Source organism: Helicoverpa zea, chromosome 5, assembly GCF_022581195.2.
Source record: "Helicoverpa zea isolate HzStark_Cry1AcR chromosome 5, ilHelZeax1.1, whole genome shotgun sequence".
Classification (NCBI taxonomy): domain Eukaryota; kingdom Metazoa; phylum Arthropoda; class Insecta; order Lepidoptera; family Noctuidae; genus Helicoverpa; species Helicoverpa zea.
Window position 1 is genome coordinate 9,768,580 of NC_061456.1, and position 18,780 is coordinate 9,787,359.

Here is an 18,780-nt window from a genome sequence, read left to right on the forward strand (position 1 = left end):
AAACCGTGTTCAAGGCTCAGAAGAGATGCATACGATCCATTTTTAAATTGAAACCCACCGACAGCTGCGTACCCTTCTTCAAAAAATATGCTATATTAACTTTGCCATGTATATACATTTTAGAAATAGCAGTCTTTGTCAAATCTAATCCGGATCGTTTCAAACGGTTAGATGACGTAGTTCCTCGTAATAGACGGGACAACAGCAGGGTATGTCTTCATAGTGCCGGAACAGCACTTATGCGCAAAAGTGTCTTCTGTATGGCACCTATAATTTATAATAAATGTCCCAAGGCCTGGAAAGAACTGCCCCTATTGCTTTTTAAGAAGACATTACGTAAATTCTTGGCCTATAAAGCCTACTACAGTATTAATGATTTTTTTAATGAGATGGATTTTACCCTTCCAAGTAGGCATACATAATTTTTAATTTTAAGTGTGTTTTAGATTAGATTGTTGTTTTTTAGTTAGTGTATTTAATTTTTTTTTTTTTTTGTTTTTGCATGCCAATTTGGTAAAATATGGCAGAACCCTATTTATGTGTAACTCCATCATGTATGTACCCATATTTGCAAAATAAATTATCTTTTATCTTTTATCTTTTTATCTTTTACAGATGCAGTTGTGCCAATATTTGCCTATTCATAAATTGAACGCATACCTTGGGTCTGAGTAATTTTCGCAAGCGCAATATAAATTGTTAGTAAAATAATCAAAACCGGTGGCAATTGGCAACGACATGACATTAAGGATGCTACAATAAACAGCTCGGTTAATGTACGAGGTATAAGAAGTACAGCAGTAGATATAAGAAGAGTAGATGCATTTCACCAGGCTCGTACGGATAATAAAAATGAAAAGGAAATAACGATTGGATGTCTCTAAGAAGGAACTCCATGGAAGGACAAAGCACTAAGCAGAATTGTTTTGACGAATCAGTTACGATATACAGCTTTTCCATGGATGGCTTAAGGAACAGAAAAATGCTGGTGAACCTAGTATAAGCATATGCTTTGACTCAAGAAGGCTAAGACTCAAGGAATAGAAATGCTGTTGAACCTAGTAGGAATGCCTTTGACTACTGTCTGTTATTGGAAACTCCTACTGTGAAGCGGTCTCGTGAACGTTGCGAGTTCATGGTCGATGTGCAATCGCTATACCACTGATTATATTGGTAGGAGCAAATGCCCGAATTAAATGTGCTGCCAAACAATGTAATGTTATCCGTCAGTTTAAAATAACTCGTTGATATCAAATCGTACTGTGAAGTATGGGTAAATATTACCGGTATAGAATGTCGAGATACTACGGTCTAGTAAAGTCGTGGGTTTGTGGATAAAGAATACACAAACAGTGCCATAAGAATGAATACAGATACCTCACGGAATACGAAAATAAATAGTTCGTAAAATCAGGTATATGATTCGGAGAAGCCAAGAAGGAAGTAGAAATTAAAAAAATATTAATATTGAAATGTAAATATAGTTCAGCAAAAGAGACGGGCATATGTAAACAATTTGTGAAAGGTGACGACAGATAACAGATAAGATACTGAAAGTGTATCTACGTATGGATGCCAAATAAACTGAATTAAAGGTGCCTAAAAAATACATTTACGGTTATTGCACTCGTTTTTGAAAGATTTTTACTCATTGTTATGGAAAAGGCCAGTTACCTGGCTCAGTATTAGAGGCACGGTTAGCCGAAGTTTCTTTTACCGAGGTCAGCCCGTAATTGGGTTCTAGCCGCATCTGATAGTCGTTACGAGTAATTACAAGTGATAATATCAGACAACAATACTAAGAGGAAGTGTGTCTAGTAAGTAACTGGGTTATTGATTGCAGACACTCGATCATGTACAATGTCTATGTGATGTCTAAGTGTTAGCCAATTTTTAATGCTATAATCATCAGCAAGGATATTGAGCCCTGACCTTCACCTGCGCAGAAGTGATTTATTGGTTTATTGCCTTAAGTGTACAGTGCGCAAAGCGAACCCCACTCTTCCGCCGAGAGCTCATTATCCGTGCCGATAACTATACTTTTAATTAAAAACGTTAAAAAGTGCTGACGTCATCAGTTTTTATCTAACTAGCGTCAGCAGTTGTCGCTGTCGGAAGCGTTGTTGACGTATAAAGTTTCTTATAAGTTGATTGAACGTCGGGTACTCTGTTTTCGAAGGACCAAAGTCCAAAACTTTAAAATTATTATCTATACTACATCTATAAATACTTGAAATCTGTACAAAGTCCACGTACAAAGTTCAATAAATTATACGTCTTATATCTTTAAGATTCTTTTGATAACCGTGATTACATAGTGCAAACTATGATCGTTCTATTTTTATTTACTTATGAAGTCACTGCGCAGATTTTGAAACTAAAGTTATCAAGCTTGTGTTTTGCAATAATGCAACCGTAGCCACATAGTGAGGTTTTCTCCCAGACTCGTATGCAGTTGCGAAATTAGAATTTGAATGAAAAATTATATTCAAGGTGATACGGTTTCTTTTTCTTGTCGACGACGTGTTACACAAACCCCCCAGCTAGGCTGTGACGAATGTGAGTGGATTTAGAGCAGATCCACCCAGAGTACTACCTTAATGCGTAGAAACGGACTCCCCTGTTTTTCTTGTATAATGTTAAATCTCGATGTCTAGTCAAATCTGATCCTTTGGCCTATGTTTGGAGGATATTCTAAAGACCTTCAGAAGTAGTGAAAGGATATCGCAAAGGCATAACGAGGCCTCTGGTTTTTGTAAACCTTGTCTATTGTTGTTCATAAAATAGTATCATTGTTGCAGTTTTAATTACGTATTGTCACAATGATTCCAAAAAAACCTCAGTTCAAGATCTGTCTCTAGTTATGGTATCAGGGGATTTTCTATTCCTAGTAATAAATTATAAAAATGACTTATGACTTACGAATATTGCGATGTAATGCTTAATCATCGGAATTTGGCAACTTGTAAAAATATAAGTAGAAGGACAACTTGGTCGTCAAGACAGACACCCACATTGAACTTTGAATTTGCAAGTGTTTTGAGAATTTGATTTTCTTAGATCATGCTGGTATTTGCCCATAAGGAGAAGGCAAAGTACGACAGAAAAACAGAGCATGTTCATCTATTATTCAAACTCCTTTTCAGACTTGACATACTTGCCAAAATATTGATATGTGAACTCTTCAGATTAGACCGAAAGATAAAATTCATGATGATGTGGTATTCTAAGTTGCTAAGTGACCAACCCAGGCTTCCAAAATATTGTCACCTTTATTGAGTTTGCAAGTCCTGCATATATTCATATCGTATAGGTCGCTGAACTATGTCAGCGATTAGGAATGCCGTTCCTTAGGTTTTGACCTCGATTTTAATTCGGCTACGATAAAGTTTGTACGTTGTAAACAAAGACGTTTAATAATATTTCCTTTTGAATTGGGAACGTTGGTTAACAGTACAAACAATACTTGGAAGTTACGTCTGAGATTGCTCCATCTGTTAGGTATGGCTATGACGTAAAACAATTGTCTAAAGATCTAGAAGCAGTATTTGAGGAGATACTACTGGTTGAGCACTTCTCCGATCTGAATTTAACTCGAAATCCCTCATTATGAAACATTTCAAATGAAGAATTTTCATTAGAGCTACAAAGGAGATCTTTGGCAAACTAGAATTCACAAAGCAAACACCAATGTAGATAATCTTTTGGGTCTATAAGCACCAACAGTATTGTTGTAACTGCTGCGAGATCAATCAGAGAAAAGCCAAGGAATGACTCTTACCTTCATAAAGTCACTGATATAGTTTCCCATGCAGAATGTGAGGTCACCGATTTCATTGGAGCCGGTGCCCACCTCGCCTTCCAGCGTGACGTCACAGCTAATTGGAGGCATGTTGTCCAACATGTTGCCTCGGCCCACATCCTCGTCAGTCTCCATACCTGATGGACAAAGAGAACCAATGTACTAAGGTTCCATAAGCTACAGATAGTTAAACCTAAGATAAGAGAGGAGGTAGTGGCTTTGATATGGCGGATGGTATCCTCAGACAAGAGGGCATCAGGGATTCAATCAAATCAAATCAATCAAAAGTCATTTATTCAAATTAGGCAGCACTTTTCAAACTTCAGAAATTTACAAAAGACAGCCCCCAAAACGCCCACCCTTCACCACTTCCTATGTCTTTTTGCTAGGAAGAAGAAGTGGCGCAACAAAATCCCCAGCAACAACAGGATCATTCTGCTCAAATGAACATTCTTCTAAATAAATGTAGGAGGATATAATGATCAAATCAGAACTTTTGTAAAAGAAAGAAGCTTCCTTTTGCTTCTTTTAAAGTTGCTTTTGGACGTAGCAGTGAGGTCACGTAGTGTCCGCTCTTGCGGACGAGACATTTTTGCAACCACGCCTCGTTTGGACTCATAAGTTTAGAATTTTCGTCGTTGTTATTACATCTGAAGTGATTTTGCTTAAGAAATGTGTTGTAGTATGATCAGTCGAGTTTTTTTTTTCAATTAGTACTACGTTAAAAGTAAAAAAGGAAATTCGTCGATAGACTTGCGGAGTTTTTGCAAAGTAATATAAATGCTCTGGCTATTCGTTAATACATTTTAGATCTAATTCGAAGTATTTACCATCTCTAACAACTCTATATTTAGTTCTACCAGTAATATCCACATTAATATAGGCAAGTTAGCTTAGCTTAGCTTCACAAAACCTTGTTTCAAAAGTGAAACAACTACTCCTATACGGCAAACTTAATATGACTTCAAAGCTGAAAGTTTTGCTTATAAAAATTACCTATGAAAGGCGGGCAGCATTCTGGTCCTAAAATGTTTGAATCAAGTTTCATAATCACTGCACAATCAATAAAGATTGACTTTAAACACAACAACTATATCACAATTTCAATTTGAGATCAACAAAACCACACTACAAGCGATGCACACACTATTACACAATGCACTTATTTGGTAAATATTTGAGTTAAAGCACTTTTGGGCCTCCACTCATCATGGCTTGTACTAAGTCCGGATGAGAAAGTGTTGTACCAGCCACAAGAGGCGCGCGAATACTGACTGAATAGGACGAACAACACCTTACACACTGAAAGTTTGGTAGTCTGAACCTCTGCTGCCAATCTGTTCCGAGTCATGGTGACTCGGCAAAAATCCATATCGCATTTTGAATTGCCGAATAAAAAATTCAAAGTCATTGTTTAGAATCATGTGCTTGCTTGAGTTACACCTGGGACGTATCTATTTGATTAATTTATTATTCATATTTTATTTTTATATTAGAAGGTTAGGTTACCAAATGAAGTAGTTGGTCTTTGCATAAACTAAAAATTTTTGATGTGCAATTCTGAAAAGATGTTGCCTACTACCTATGCAGTTGAGGAAAACAAACTAATACTATCTGCAAACCTGAAAAATTCTCCATGGATGTCTTTTTCAGTGCAGCAAAAACTTCCTTCCGAGCGAATCCCGTAAGACGACATGAAATTTTTCTAAAACCTTTTTTTTTCAGGTTTACTACAGGTCAAGTATATATTATATATTTTTTACTGCTAGGCTGTCCATTCCATCAATAAGAACCGGTTGACGCGGGATGACCTGCAGAATTTGGATTGACGCATGATCTTATAAATTAGGATAAGCATCTAAGCTTTTTATATTGGAGTAGTCTATTCAAGGCTGAGAATTAAAAGGGCCAAGCCTGCTGTTGAATTTCCGAAGCACAAAAAACAGCAGCATAGCGGTTTTTTATAAGTTAGAATTATAGAATACTGCTGTTTCTTTCAGTCCTTATAATACTATAGTCTAGTTGTAAGAACCAATTTAGAGTTCGAGGTACAAATTAAAGGATTTGGGATAAGATTGAAAAAGAAATTGGAGAGAATCTACAACTGGTCCGTTTTTGGGTTCTTATATGTATTTATTCATTTTTTTACGTGATGTGTAATAGACGTAATATTCATATTGAGTCATTAGTAAAAATTATGTGTTTGCTGTCCATACATTGACGTAAATACATACGTCATATAGCCAACATACCTGTTGCAAAAATATAATAATATTACAATTTTATAATTTTAAAAACATTGCAAAACTTCCATTTTAAGGACAAGCAAGCTAATTACATAGCAAACTCGTTAACACAGTGCCTTAATTTTGATGAAAAAAAGTACAACATTATATACCTGCCTACTCTGAATTAGCATTTTGTTTAAGATAAATGTTAAACCTCAGAAACATCGAGATATTTTTGTATCGATACTAATATTATTTTCGTATGTAATTGATTAACTCAAAAACTACTGTTCCGATTTAATATTCTTTCGCTGTTGGAAAGCTACACTCGTCCAGAGTAATACAGGCTATATTTGATCCCGGTACGGGCCGCCGGAAAACAAAATACGGAGAGCCAGACATGAGACCAATGGCTTGGTAGATCGCCCTCGAATGAGTTCTTTAACCGTGAGTCCGTGACTTACGGGATTCCCCAACGAATTGCTGGTGAGCCCTTTGCGTTACCTGCTCATTTCTAGGCGGAAGTGAGGTCACAATCTGTTCAATGTAAATCGGGCTATTTGTTCACTTATCGTACACGTCATGTAATCCCCACTATTATAGTCGTAGGTATCTATCGTTATTGCGTAAATATGTTTCGTTGTTTTGTGTGCCTTCAATAGATTAGATTTTCACTTAGATCATGTATTGTACCTATTTAATATCAGGGATGTATTACTAATTACATGTAATTGTTTGTGGTACCTATCTCATATCTGTGATACAGGCTCAAAGCCAAAAGGCGGTTTTACTAGCCTAAAAGTTATCTCATAAACCCAACTTCAGTATAGGTAGGCGACAGAAAGCAGTCATATCTTACCAATCGAATATTAACCGTCCACTACTGTGATTAAGGTTAAAAAATTAAATTATAAATTTTAAAAAACCCCCGACCCAAAAATGCACGCAATTATTATGACAAAAGGTTAAAAACGCTAAACCCTATAAAAAGCAAAAAATAACTTTTAACACTACGTAAGTACCAAAAAGCATGTCAGACTAAACTAAATTTTGTCGTGTCGGGGGACCGCTCTAATTTATTAGCCTAACGTTAGAAGTAATTATATACATTATACATATATACTTCTTATAACTTTTTATAGAATTTTGTTTAGATACGTGTTTTTTTTATACGAATGTTGTAATTAGGTAGGTATCATTTGATTTATGTAAGTATTTTTAAAGGTAAAAAGCGGCCCCCCGACACGTCAAAATTTAGTTTAGTCTGACATGCTTTAGTTGGTACTTACGTAGTGTTAAAAGTTATTTTTTGTTTTTATAGGGTTTAGCGTTTTTAACCTTTTGTCATAATAATTGCGTGCATTTTTTGGTTCGGGAGTTTTTTAAATTTATAATTTTATTTTATTTCATGCTTTTTGAAGGAGCTCATTAATTTTTCCTTCTTTTATTTAATTTCTTTTATTTTAAGATGGGGTCGCTGTATGCGATCTCGGCCAAAGGAAGCTGTTTAACAATCCTCATGACAAACTGGCTCTGGGAGAATTGCACAGATTGAGAAACAATAAAGGTTAACCTTTGGTCATTCTAGATTTTCAGCAAAAATACATATTGTAAGGTTCGAAATGTTTTTCACGTTTATTTTATCTTTTTAATTACGATTTCTGATGCTTTAGAATTTTTATTATGGCAACATTTCAATTTGAGGAGATTTTACTTTTCGCCATCTGGCAACACCGGAAATTGATTTGAACGGAATAAGATCAGGTGGGGGCATTCTGGCTCGGACCGTTGAATTGTGCGGTTGCGTCAAGTTGTTCAAGTGTAAGACGTAAATTGGTTGGCTGGATAATTTTCAAGGCTGGATTGTTATTTGTTTTGGTTACTAAATATATTCAAGTTTAAACGAAGAATCTTTGTTTCCTGTTCGTGCCCTTACTTCTGAGGTAGTCTTATATCTCAGAAGTGGGATAAAGAAAACGTAAGTACACGCCTACATCTATTTTTACTTTTATATTTAATAATCTGTTTTGCAATAATCACGCTAACCTAACTGTTAAAAATATTATTCAAGAGGTACATACATAGTTGTACCTGCCTATTCCACAATTTTTAATACATGTATTTTACTTAGGGCCGATTTTTCGATCGCCGGATGGCTCTTATCTGAGTGTGTTTGACAGCTTTTGTATAGAAAATATGTCAAACCGCCATATTTATTCCTTAGACGGAAGTTAGCTGATGATTGAAAAATCAGCCCATGCGGACAACTACTTTGCATGTACCACATAGTTATTTAAACCTTGCGGATTCATTTATATTATTTTTGCATCTAACCCGTATACAGGGTATATTAATGATTGACAAAAAAAAAAAAAAAAAAAAAAAAACAACAACATAAAAAAAAAAATATATTGCAGGGGTATATAAAAGGGGTGAAAAAACGTGTTATTTTTGTCGTCAGACTTACCGTTTACGAGATATCTTAAGGTTTAGTTCTATTACTAAAATCTACAATTTTGTTCGACGAGTTTCAGAAAATGGAGACTGGAAATGGCCATGGCAGGCTAGAGACCCCTCGAAGCAGTCGTTCACTCACACGGGGTAGCCACAGCCGCGAGCGCAGCCGCAGTCGCAGTCGCGGAGTACGGGACCGCGAGTTGGCGCTCAGGCGGGAGCAGGAGAAGGTTCGGCTCTTGGAGTTGGCCTTGCAACAAGAACGAGACGCCGAACAGCGCAGGAAGCACAGCGAGCATCTTAGCGAGCGCCGCAGCGAGCGCCACAGCGAGCGCCGCAGCGAGCGCCACAGCGAGCGCCGCAGCGAGCGCCACAGCGAGCGCCGCAGCGAGCGCCGCAGCGAGCGCCGCAGCGAGCATCGAGGCGAGCATCGAAGGGAGCGCCGCAGCGAGCATCGCAACCGGCGGCGCAGCGTGGACCGTGGCGAGCATGAGATGAGGTCAAGGAGTCGCAGCCGAGCCAGCGTCGAGCATCGCACTAAAAGGTCATGTACTCCCACTTTTACTACTAACGATGTCGTGAAATTATTTAAGAATATTAGAGATGTCATTCCATCGCAGCCGTCAAATCAATGCTTACCCTCAATCAGTAAAGGCTTCGATAAAAATATACTTCCAGAATTTAATCCATCTCAGAAAAACCAACGTATGGACACGTGGTTAAAAAAGGTTAACGAGTGTGCAGAGGTTTACGGCTGGGATGGAAGAACTACAGTGCATTTTGCGATGCAGAAACTCTCGGGACTTGCAAAAACATGGTACGAGAGTCTTAACTCGATTTTGTTTACCTGGAAGGAATGGCAGATAAAGTTAATGAGTGCTTTTCCCTGTGAGCAAAATTACGGACAACTCCTTGAGGATATGTTGAAGCGCAAAAGTCGTCCCAATGAGTTAGTCGAGAATTATTATTACGAGAAATTGGCCCTCCTTAATCAATGTGACATAACGGGTAGGCGCGCGGTAGACTGCATCATCCATGGCATAAGTGATAAAACTATGAGATCTAGCGCGTTGGCGTTGAGATGCGATGAGCCGGATCAATTATTAAAATTCCTACTAAGTAACAACAAAGAACTCCCGACACATCCATTTTTTAACAGGGATAAGGTGGGTGCCTCCTCTGATGACCGACAAAGTTTCAGGCCCAATAGCAAGAGCAATCCAAATGTGTATTGTTACAACTGTAAGGAGAAAGGACACCCTTTCTCTAAATGTACGAAGCCTTTAGTGAAATGCTCAACGTGTAACAGAATTGGACACAAGGCTGAAACATGTCGCTCTAAATCTGAAATGGGGAATAGTAAGTCTGACACTATAACAAAGACAATGCGTATAAAGAACTCAAATCCGAACAATAAATTCATAAAATCAGTTAAAATTGGGGATGATATCGTTGAAGCCTTCGTTGATCTAGGTAGCGAGGCTAGTTTAATACGGAAAACTACATTTTCAAAGCTTGGGCTACAACATGATAATATTCCAATCCCACTGACTGGTTTTGGTAATAAATTGATATATTCCTTGGGTTCTGCTAAGTTTAAGATAAGTGTTGACGATATTGAGGCCGATGTCGTATTTAGAGTAGTAGACGACGTGTTTTTAGAAAAACCAATACTTGTTGGGCAAACTTATTCAGAGCAACCACATATTGCGTTGTATAAAGATGCGCATAAGCTGAATTTCTTATGTAATAGTAATGACACTTCAACTTTTGATGTCATAGAAGACGGTGACAAGATAAGAATCAGATCCGCGGCTCATAATGTACTATTCGGTCCAGCCAGTATTAGAGCTTTAACGCACAAGGAATTCACAGGAAATTTAATACTAGACTCTAAGATAGTAGGTAAGCCAAATGATCAATACTTGGTATGTGGTGGTGTCTACGAGGCCAAGGATAGTCTCCTTTTTGTCACATTAACGCCGTGTTCGACACCATGCCGGGTGCTAGAAAATTTCGTCTTTTCGCGAGCCGAAAGAGTGGAGGCAGTTTATAGGCTCACGGAGGTAGCAAAGTCCATCGAAGGTCAATTCTTTGAGAATAATGTGGGCGAGGGTTTCGACGAGAAAGACGTTCACATAGGCGATTCTATATCTGAAAGCGACAAGGAAAAACTGCTTGAATTGTTACGTCGCCACAAAGAATGTTTTGCATCCACTTTGGGTGATCTGGGGTGCACAACAACCACCGAAATGAAAATAGAACTGAACAGCCAACGTCCAGTCGTCTATAGACCGTATCGACTTTCGCACTTCGAACGTGAAAAGGTACGCGCCATGATAGATGAGATGTTGCAGGCGGGAATCATTAGGGAATCTGCTTCCAATTACGCGAGTCCCATAATTCTTGTCCGCAAGAAAGATGGCAATATTCGACTATGCATCGATTACCGATTACTAAATTCGGTCACGGTGAAGGAGAGATACCCCATACCTGTCATCGATGATGAGATTGCCAGACTTTCTGGACAAGCGTGGTTCATTACGTTAGATCTTATGTCTGGGTATTATCAAGTCCCCATCGCGGAAGAAAGTAAACACCTGACGGCGTTTGTCACGCCGGACGGACAATACGAGTACAATCGTATGCCGTTCGGCTTGGCAAACGCGCCAGCAGTATTCCAGCGAATGATGAATAACGTTCTAGGTTCAGCTAGGTTTGAGAAGGCTACTGTGTATATAGATGACTTGCTAATATACGGAAAGGATCCGTCGGAATGCATGAAACGGTTAGAAGATATATTACAGTTGTTACGGGAAGCTAATCTAAAATTGAATCTGTCTAAATGCAGTTTTCTTCAAAACAGGATAAACTATCTGGGCTACGAAATTAGCGCTGAGGGTATGCGGCCGGGGATGTCAAAAATTCAAAGTGTTGCAGATTTTCCCCGTCCGGAAAATATACACGGTGTGCGGCAATTCTTAGGTCTGGTGAGCTATTTTAGGAGGTTCATCCAAGGCTTTGCACAATTAGCACACCCTCTCACTAAACTGCTTAAAAGGGATACTGTGTGGAACTGGTCCACCGATCAAGAAGAAGCATTTAGTGTTTTAAAACGAAAACTAATCAGTAGACCCGTGCTGACAATATATGACCCCTCTGCAGAGTTTGAACTGCATACTGATGCGAGTAAACTGGGTGTAGGAGGGATCCTTTTACAGCGCCCAAAAGGGAGTGAAGGTTCTTTTCATCCTGTGGCCTATTATAGCCGACAGACGACCCCTGAGGAAAAGAACTTTCACTCATACGAACTGGAAACTCTAGCTGTTATATGCTCCCTTAAAAAGTTTAGAGTATACCTGTTAGGCAAAACCTTTAAGGTCGTTACAGACTGCAGCGCCTTACGTTCCACGTTTGGAAAACGCGACCTAATACCTAGGATTGCCCGATGGTGGCTCGCTATGCAGGAATATGATTGCGTCGTGGAATACAGGGCAGGTACAAGGATGAACCACGTTGACGCATTATCGAGAAATCCTATACGAGATATAGACACGCAAAATTGTCAGCAGTATCCCACAGTCATGGCCATAAGTGAGGGCGACTGGCTACTTACTCTGCAGCTAGGAGACTCGGAGCTTTGTCGAATTCGCGATATTGTTGGAAGCGACTTAGATCCTAAAGGGATAGAGTATATTAAGGAAAACTATGTTATACGGGACAATAAGCTATACCGATACGTGGATAGAAATAAGGACTCTGTTAGATTTGTGGTGCCGAAGGGTGCAAGATGGCAAGTTTGCAAGATGAACCATGACGACCTAGGGCATGTTGGTTTTGAGAAAACTTACGAACGTATCAAAAGAAACTATTGGTTTGCCAAAATGAAACGGTTCATCAGAAAGTACGTATCGGCGTGTATCGATTGTGCTTTCGCAAAGAAAAATGAAACCTCTCGAGAAGGATTATTACATCCCATCGAAAAGGTTGCGATTCCTTTTCATACGCTACACGTCGACCATCTTGGACCCTTTGTCAAATCAAAACGAGGCAACACACACATACTGACGGTGGTTGACTCTTTTACAAAGTTTGTATTTATTAAACCAGTGAGGAACACAAATACCCAGAATCTTATTAAGGCTTTAAGAGACATCTTTGATACGTTTAGAGTCCCTGACCGTGTTATCAGCGATCGAGGGTCCTGTTTTACCTCTCATTCGTTCAGGAGGTTTTGTCTAGACCAGGGGATAAGGCATGTTCTTAATGCAGTTGCGAGCCCCAGGTCAAACGGACAAGTCGAGAGGTATAACAGAACTATCCTCGATTCCTTGACAGCAGAGAACCTAAGAGATGATGAAAGAAACTGGGATGACAAATTAGGAAAAATACAATGGGGCTTAAACAATACTATGCAAAAAACAATTGGTAGGTCACCTGCAGAGGTTATGTTCGGATCTAAAATGAATAGCGAAAAGAATTCGGCAATGAATGAAATAGTAATTAATACTCGTGAAGACGAGGATGTAGATTCAATTCGTGTAGAAGTCAAGGATAGGATAGATAAATGCCAAGTAGCTCAGAAACTATATTACGATAAAGGACGCCGACCAGCACGTGTATATAAAAACGGGGAACTGGTTAAAATAACTAAAGTCGCTTTTCACAACAACGGTAAAAGTACAAAACTCATGCCTAATTATGAGGGACCGTATAAAGTTATTAAAATTCTGGGCAACGATAGATACAAGGTAGCCCCTATTGCCGGTTTTGAGGGAATGAGGAATAAGAAAAAGACCACTGTTGCTTCAGACAGGATGAAGCCGTGGATTCACGTAGCGTCATTGGAAATAGAAGACGTAGATGAGGATGACGCGCCTGATGATGGCGATGATGCAATGTCTTCTGATTGACTAGTTGATAAACAATTACCTAAGTTTCAAAAGATATTTATTAATGTTTTATTTAATTATGTTGTAAATTATTCGAGAGATGGCTACATACCTACATATATGTTTTATTTTTCTGTTTCAGGTCAAGCATGAGGCATCAAACGGATACGTCGTGACTTGACCTGTTACATGGATGGTTATTGGTTAATCTACAACTGACTTAATCAAATGGAAGGTGGTTAGTTAGTTGATAGATTTGGATTGTTATTGGATGGACGGGTAATACAAATACTCATGGTTCGATTGATAATAATTGAAGGATGGTTACCAGTCTTGTTCTCGGAAATTCAGGCTCGCAGCGTTACCGCGTGTCTGGATTTTGCATGGCTAATTTTCTTAGATATTTTTATGTTCAAATTTAAAATGTATAGTTTTGGTTTTAGACAAATTGTATCTAGTTAACACCAAATCATACTTACACTAATTACCTAGTACAAAACTTACAACTGGATAGCCAAAATAGTCAATTGTATTAAGTATAAAAATAACTAATGTTAACTGTAGGTTTAGAAATACGGTAGTCTAATATAATAGCAATCAACAAACTATATACGACAATCAAAACACGAAGCCTGTAAAATATGCGATTCTTGTAAAACAAACATGCATGCACTGTAAAATACTATACATAGATGTTTCTAAAAATAACAAAATATTATGCAATTGAAATGATTATTGTGTAAGCAAAATGTTCCCACCCACTTGCCGAGTGTAAGGTTCCACCTGGGTTGTGTATGAGGGCATACACAATGTCAGGATGGACGAGTGTAAGGTTCGAAATGTTTTTCACGTTTATTTTATCTTTTTAATTACGATTTCTGATGCTTTAGAATTTTTATTATGGCAACATTTCAATTTGAGGAGATTTTACTTTTCGCCATCTGGCAACACCGGAAATTGATTTGAACGGAATAAGATCAGGTGGGGGCATTCTGGCTCGGACCGTTGAATTGTGCGGTTGCGTCAAGTTGTTCAAGTGTAAGACGTAAATTGGTTGGCTGGATAATTTTCAAGGCTGGATTGTTATTTGTTTTGGTTACTAAATATATTCAAGTTTAAACGAAGAATCTTTGTTTCCTGTTCGTGCCCTTACTTCTGAGGTAGTCTTATAATATAAATCGGTTTATTCGTTTCATTCCGGCATTCCAGGGTTTCATCCGCCACATCCCATTTCCAGCATCAGATTCTCGTCAATTAGAAACATGAAGAGAACTAGTCAAGACAAATTCAACGAGCCCAAACTCGATGGGTTTACTAAAAGGCAGTTCAGGGTTACGTCTCCTATCTTCGTGCCCTAACAGCAGACCAGCTCAGTGGTTCCAGAAAACATTAGTGTTTCAAATTTCAGATCCTACATATGCTAGCAAGTAAACTGAACGTGTAACATTCCTATCACACCTAACAAACGAGCTGATGACCTTGAAGACCTGAACCGATTTCCACCAAACATGGCTAAGAACACTCCCGAATGACATTCCTTTCAAACAAAAAAAAACCGCATTACAATCGGATCATCCGTTTGGGAGCTACGATGCCACATACACACACACACATACATACACACACACACACAGACACGTCAAACTTATAACACCCCGTCGTTTTTGCGTCGGGGGTTAAAAATCTATTGAAGGACAGATTGAGGTAGGTTGATATAATGTCGCCTGTACATAGGTACTGTACATAATGTGTTTTTAACCAATTTTGCTGTCTTAGACTTGCTTTATACATGCAGCGGGTTGTTCGAAAGCGATACCGCGGCCCTAGCACATAAAAAGGCCTACGACGGAACACGACGTTTTTTAGTCAGTAAGAGTCTGACACTCCCTCACCGCTGCTAACCCACAGAGGGAGGGGTCATTTGATGATTTTTGACGTCGTTAAAAAAAAAAAGAAGGCTTGTTTTATACATAAGTAGACCTGAGAGTTAAGTGAAACTCCTTAACTTCCAAACTCCGATAGATGTAATAAAAATTTACCGACGGTTGTGAAGTCCCATAACTCGTTATAATTGCTAGTTCACCAAGATTTATGGTTCATCTCTAGCAAGAAAGTTGTTTTTTCTATTTCTAAAAAAGCGAAAGATTGCATTTGGCATGACTCTGCAACTTGGCTCAAATTGACCGCAATTAGGTAGGTAGATGAAGAATTTTTAAACTTCTCGGTGATGGGAAATACCCGCTTACCGTTATGCCGTACTAAGTAGGATATAGTCTGGTACGTAAATGTACCTTTTATAATAAGTATCTACTATTTTTTGTGTAGGTCAGTTACGTAGAGGAAAAATAACGTGAAAGGAAAGGAAAATATTCCGATTAACATAACGTTGAAAATAAAAGGAAATCGGGTAGCACCTATTTGCATCGTAATGATTATCTTGCATAGGACTCGCTTGAATGTGTTGCAATATCACAGTTCATTTTGTCTTTAAGGAGTTGAGAAACTCGAACCGTGGGATGCTTCAACTACTCTGGGAACTGATTTTATACCTATATTTTTTTTTCTATACTAACTTCCGATCTCACCCGCGTCCCGTAGGAACTACTTCGTGTATTCAGTTAAAATAAAGCCTACGTACGTACGACACTCAGGATAGTAGCTTCGGGGCCCTTAATGAACATGTTTCCTCTTTATTATAAATAGTTTAGAAGACTGGACATAGTGGGTTCTATTTTTATTCAAAGTGGTAAGCTGATAGACAGGATTAACACGAAAATCGTGATCCTTAGACAGAAACATAGCAAAAAATCGTGATTAGCGTACACCTATGATAAGTTATATAACACAAACGTAAAAACATTAAGAACGATTTTATAAAATATATATTGGCAGTTTATTATTCTACAATGACAGAGCAGATTTTTTATGAACAATTAAAATGACAATGTAGTTTCAAATTGAAACTTAGTAAACTGGTCTAGTCAATACATATCTACTATTGAAAGCGTAGAGTATTTTTAAAAAATATGAAGTACTTGTGTGTATTTTCCCCAGCCTATGGCAAAATATGGGCTATGTTCTTTGGGGATAATACAGAAAGAATTTTCCAAACAAAAAATGTTTCTTCTTTATTATATTAGTTACTAGCTTCCGCCAGCGGCTTCGCCCGCGTGGTGTGTTGAAAAAAAGTAGCCTATGTGTTAATCCAGGGTATCACCTGTCTACATACCAAATTTCAACCAAATCGGTCCAACCGTTTTTGCGTGATTGAATAACAAACATACATCCATACATTCTCACAAATTTTCACATTTATAATATAAGTAGGACTAGCCGTTTTCCCGCGGTTTTACCCGCGTCACGTGGGAACTACTGCCTGCACGGGGATAAAATATAGCCTATGTTACTCGCAGATAATATAGCTTTCTAATGGTGAAAGAATATTTAAAATCGGTCCAGTAGTTTTTGAGTTCATCCATTACAAACAAACAAACAAAGGTTTCCTTTTTATATTTTATTAGTATAGATGGATATAGAGGTATGAGTATAGATTATGAAGTATTATTGTTCTCATTACATTGTGGAACATTAACTTCAAATCACTTTATGATATAGCCAAGTTCTATAATTTTACCTATATACAACTCCTATGTAGAAGTACTGGGAAGAAATTTCTCTATACAACTTGTATTTTTTTTGTACAATGCGCTGTTACACAATATTCATATCTAAATAAGCAAATAATATAATCTATGAGATTGACAAATAAATTATTATGCAATGTAGGTGTGTTTTTTAAGTCATGTTTTTTTGGAATCATTTTTATTTTGTTAGTTTGCAAAAACCGGTAATCTCATTATTAGTATTTTTTACACTGAATAGCAATAATCAAATAAATTTGTTAAACAATAAGTTGAATTTTTTCATTCCATAGAGGACATTTTTCATAATGTATCTTATCTCAATAAATGTATCATTAAAATTGATTGAGAACTGAATTCCCAGAATTAATATGAGTCATCTCATTGTGATAATACAAGTAAAGTATCTTAGCAGTACATTTGTGTTCCCAGTACAGTCATAACTAGATTTTAATGATAGTATAATGATCACTTTTATAACAAGTTTACCATACTCAATATAACACACCATATATTAAAAGTTATGTGTCTTAATCTTTTACTTTAGATAAACATAATAACGCTCATTTCAAATACAGTTATACCAGTTTATTGTAGGTAGAGTGCAACAGGCACATGATTGAATACATTTATTTACCATCAAATGACTTGCATTTTATCATAGACTCAATATACAGCAGTATTTTATTGCTAATTATTTATAACATTAATCTCTTGAACCAAGTAATGCTTAATGCAACCTCAACAAACATTTATCTAGTTGCTGTAACTATTATAAGTTATAGTTTTTCATACACAATGGAATAAAGTTATTCAAAAGTAATTATCACTTTAATGGACAGTTGAATAATGCAATACTGTCAGCTTCGGTTCAAGAAATATGCAAAAAATCTGCTACCATGATAAGATTGAACTCAGCAACAAGATAAGGCTAAATTCAAAGTTAAGTACAAGGAAAAACCAACCACATCAATTTCATGCGATCCCAATAGATAATTTTACAATAATTATATTTGAACAACTTTAAAAAAAAACTGGTTTTAACATAAATATTTTAATACTTTGCTTACCTGAGTTAATTTTGGTTAAGTAACGGAACTTCGGTGGTTAATGCACTTTAAATATTCTTGCCGGACAATGCAAATGTGTAGTTTATAAAAATATACTCCAAGTAATCCAATTCATAATATTAATCGTAATTCCACACTAATTTGTTATGACACAGTTCTTGTATATCCGACTTCACAATTTCACTGCACGATATATCCTGTATTTGGAATGTTGTGACTGTTTATATTTAATATCTTAAGATTTAAAAAAATATTATACAATTTTCGTATAATAAAAATTACAATTTTAATTTTGCAATATACTTTGCTTCTTGATTGACATTTAAAATGACATTAATGACAGACCTCTAAAAGGGTTACCATGTGCCAGCATTAAATTACCATCTGGGGGAAGTTATCATTGAGATAGCTATCTCGATAACTTCGGGCTAAAGCATTGATGGCACAATAGTGCACAATGTCTCAAGAGGTTCACAATGATAACATCCTGTAATGGTTGAAGTCAGTGAATTAAAATTAAATTAATGATTAGGAAGAAAACTACAATCAAGAAAATCTCGCGTAGAACTATATTGTCTACATTCTTTAAAACTTAGTTTTAGTATAGATTAAAAACAACACAAAAAATGCAGGGTGATATCTGAAGTGCTCCATAATATATTTATTTTATTTCGTAGACTAAACTTTAATTCA

General features: G+C 37.2%; 1 protein-coding gene across 2 annotated transcripts in view; it reads right to left on the reverse strand.

The window, feature by feature from the left end:
* Window positions 1-18,422, reverse strand: part of LOC124630278 (kelch-like ECH-associated protein 1B) — a 43,732-nt gene extending 25,310 nt beyond the window's left edge. The window contains exons 1-2 of one of the 2 annotated variants that reach the window (XM_047164092.1): window positions 18,088-18,422; window positions 3,782-3,939 (exon numbers count right to left, since the gene is read on the reverse strand). In XM_047164092.1, coding sequence (XP_047020048.1) covers window positions 3,782-3,937 — 156 coding nt within the window. In that variant the 5' untranslated portion in view covers window positions 3,938-3,939; window positions 18,088-18,422. Of the gene's footprint in view, window positions 1-3,781; window positions 3,940-4,798; window positions 5,118-18,087 lie in introns of those variants that run through there. The other variant, XM_047164091.1, reaches the window with a different exon arrangement.
* Between the last annotated feature and the right edge of the window lie 358 nt (window positions 18,423-18,780).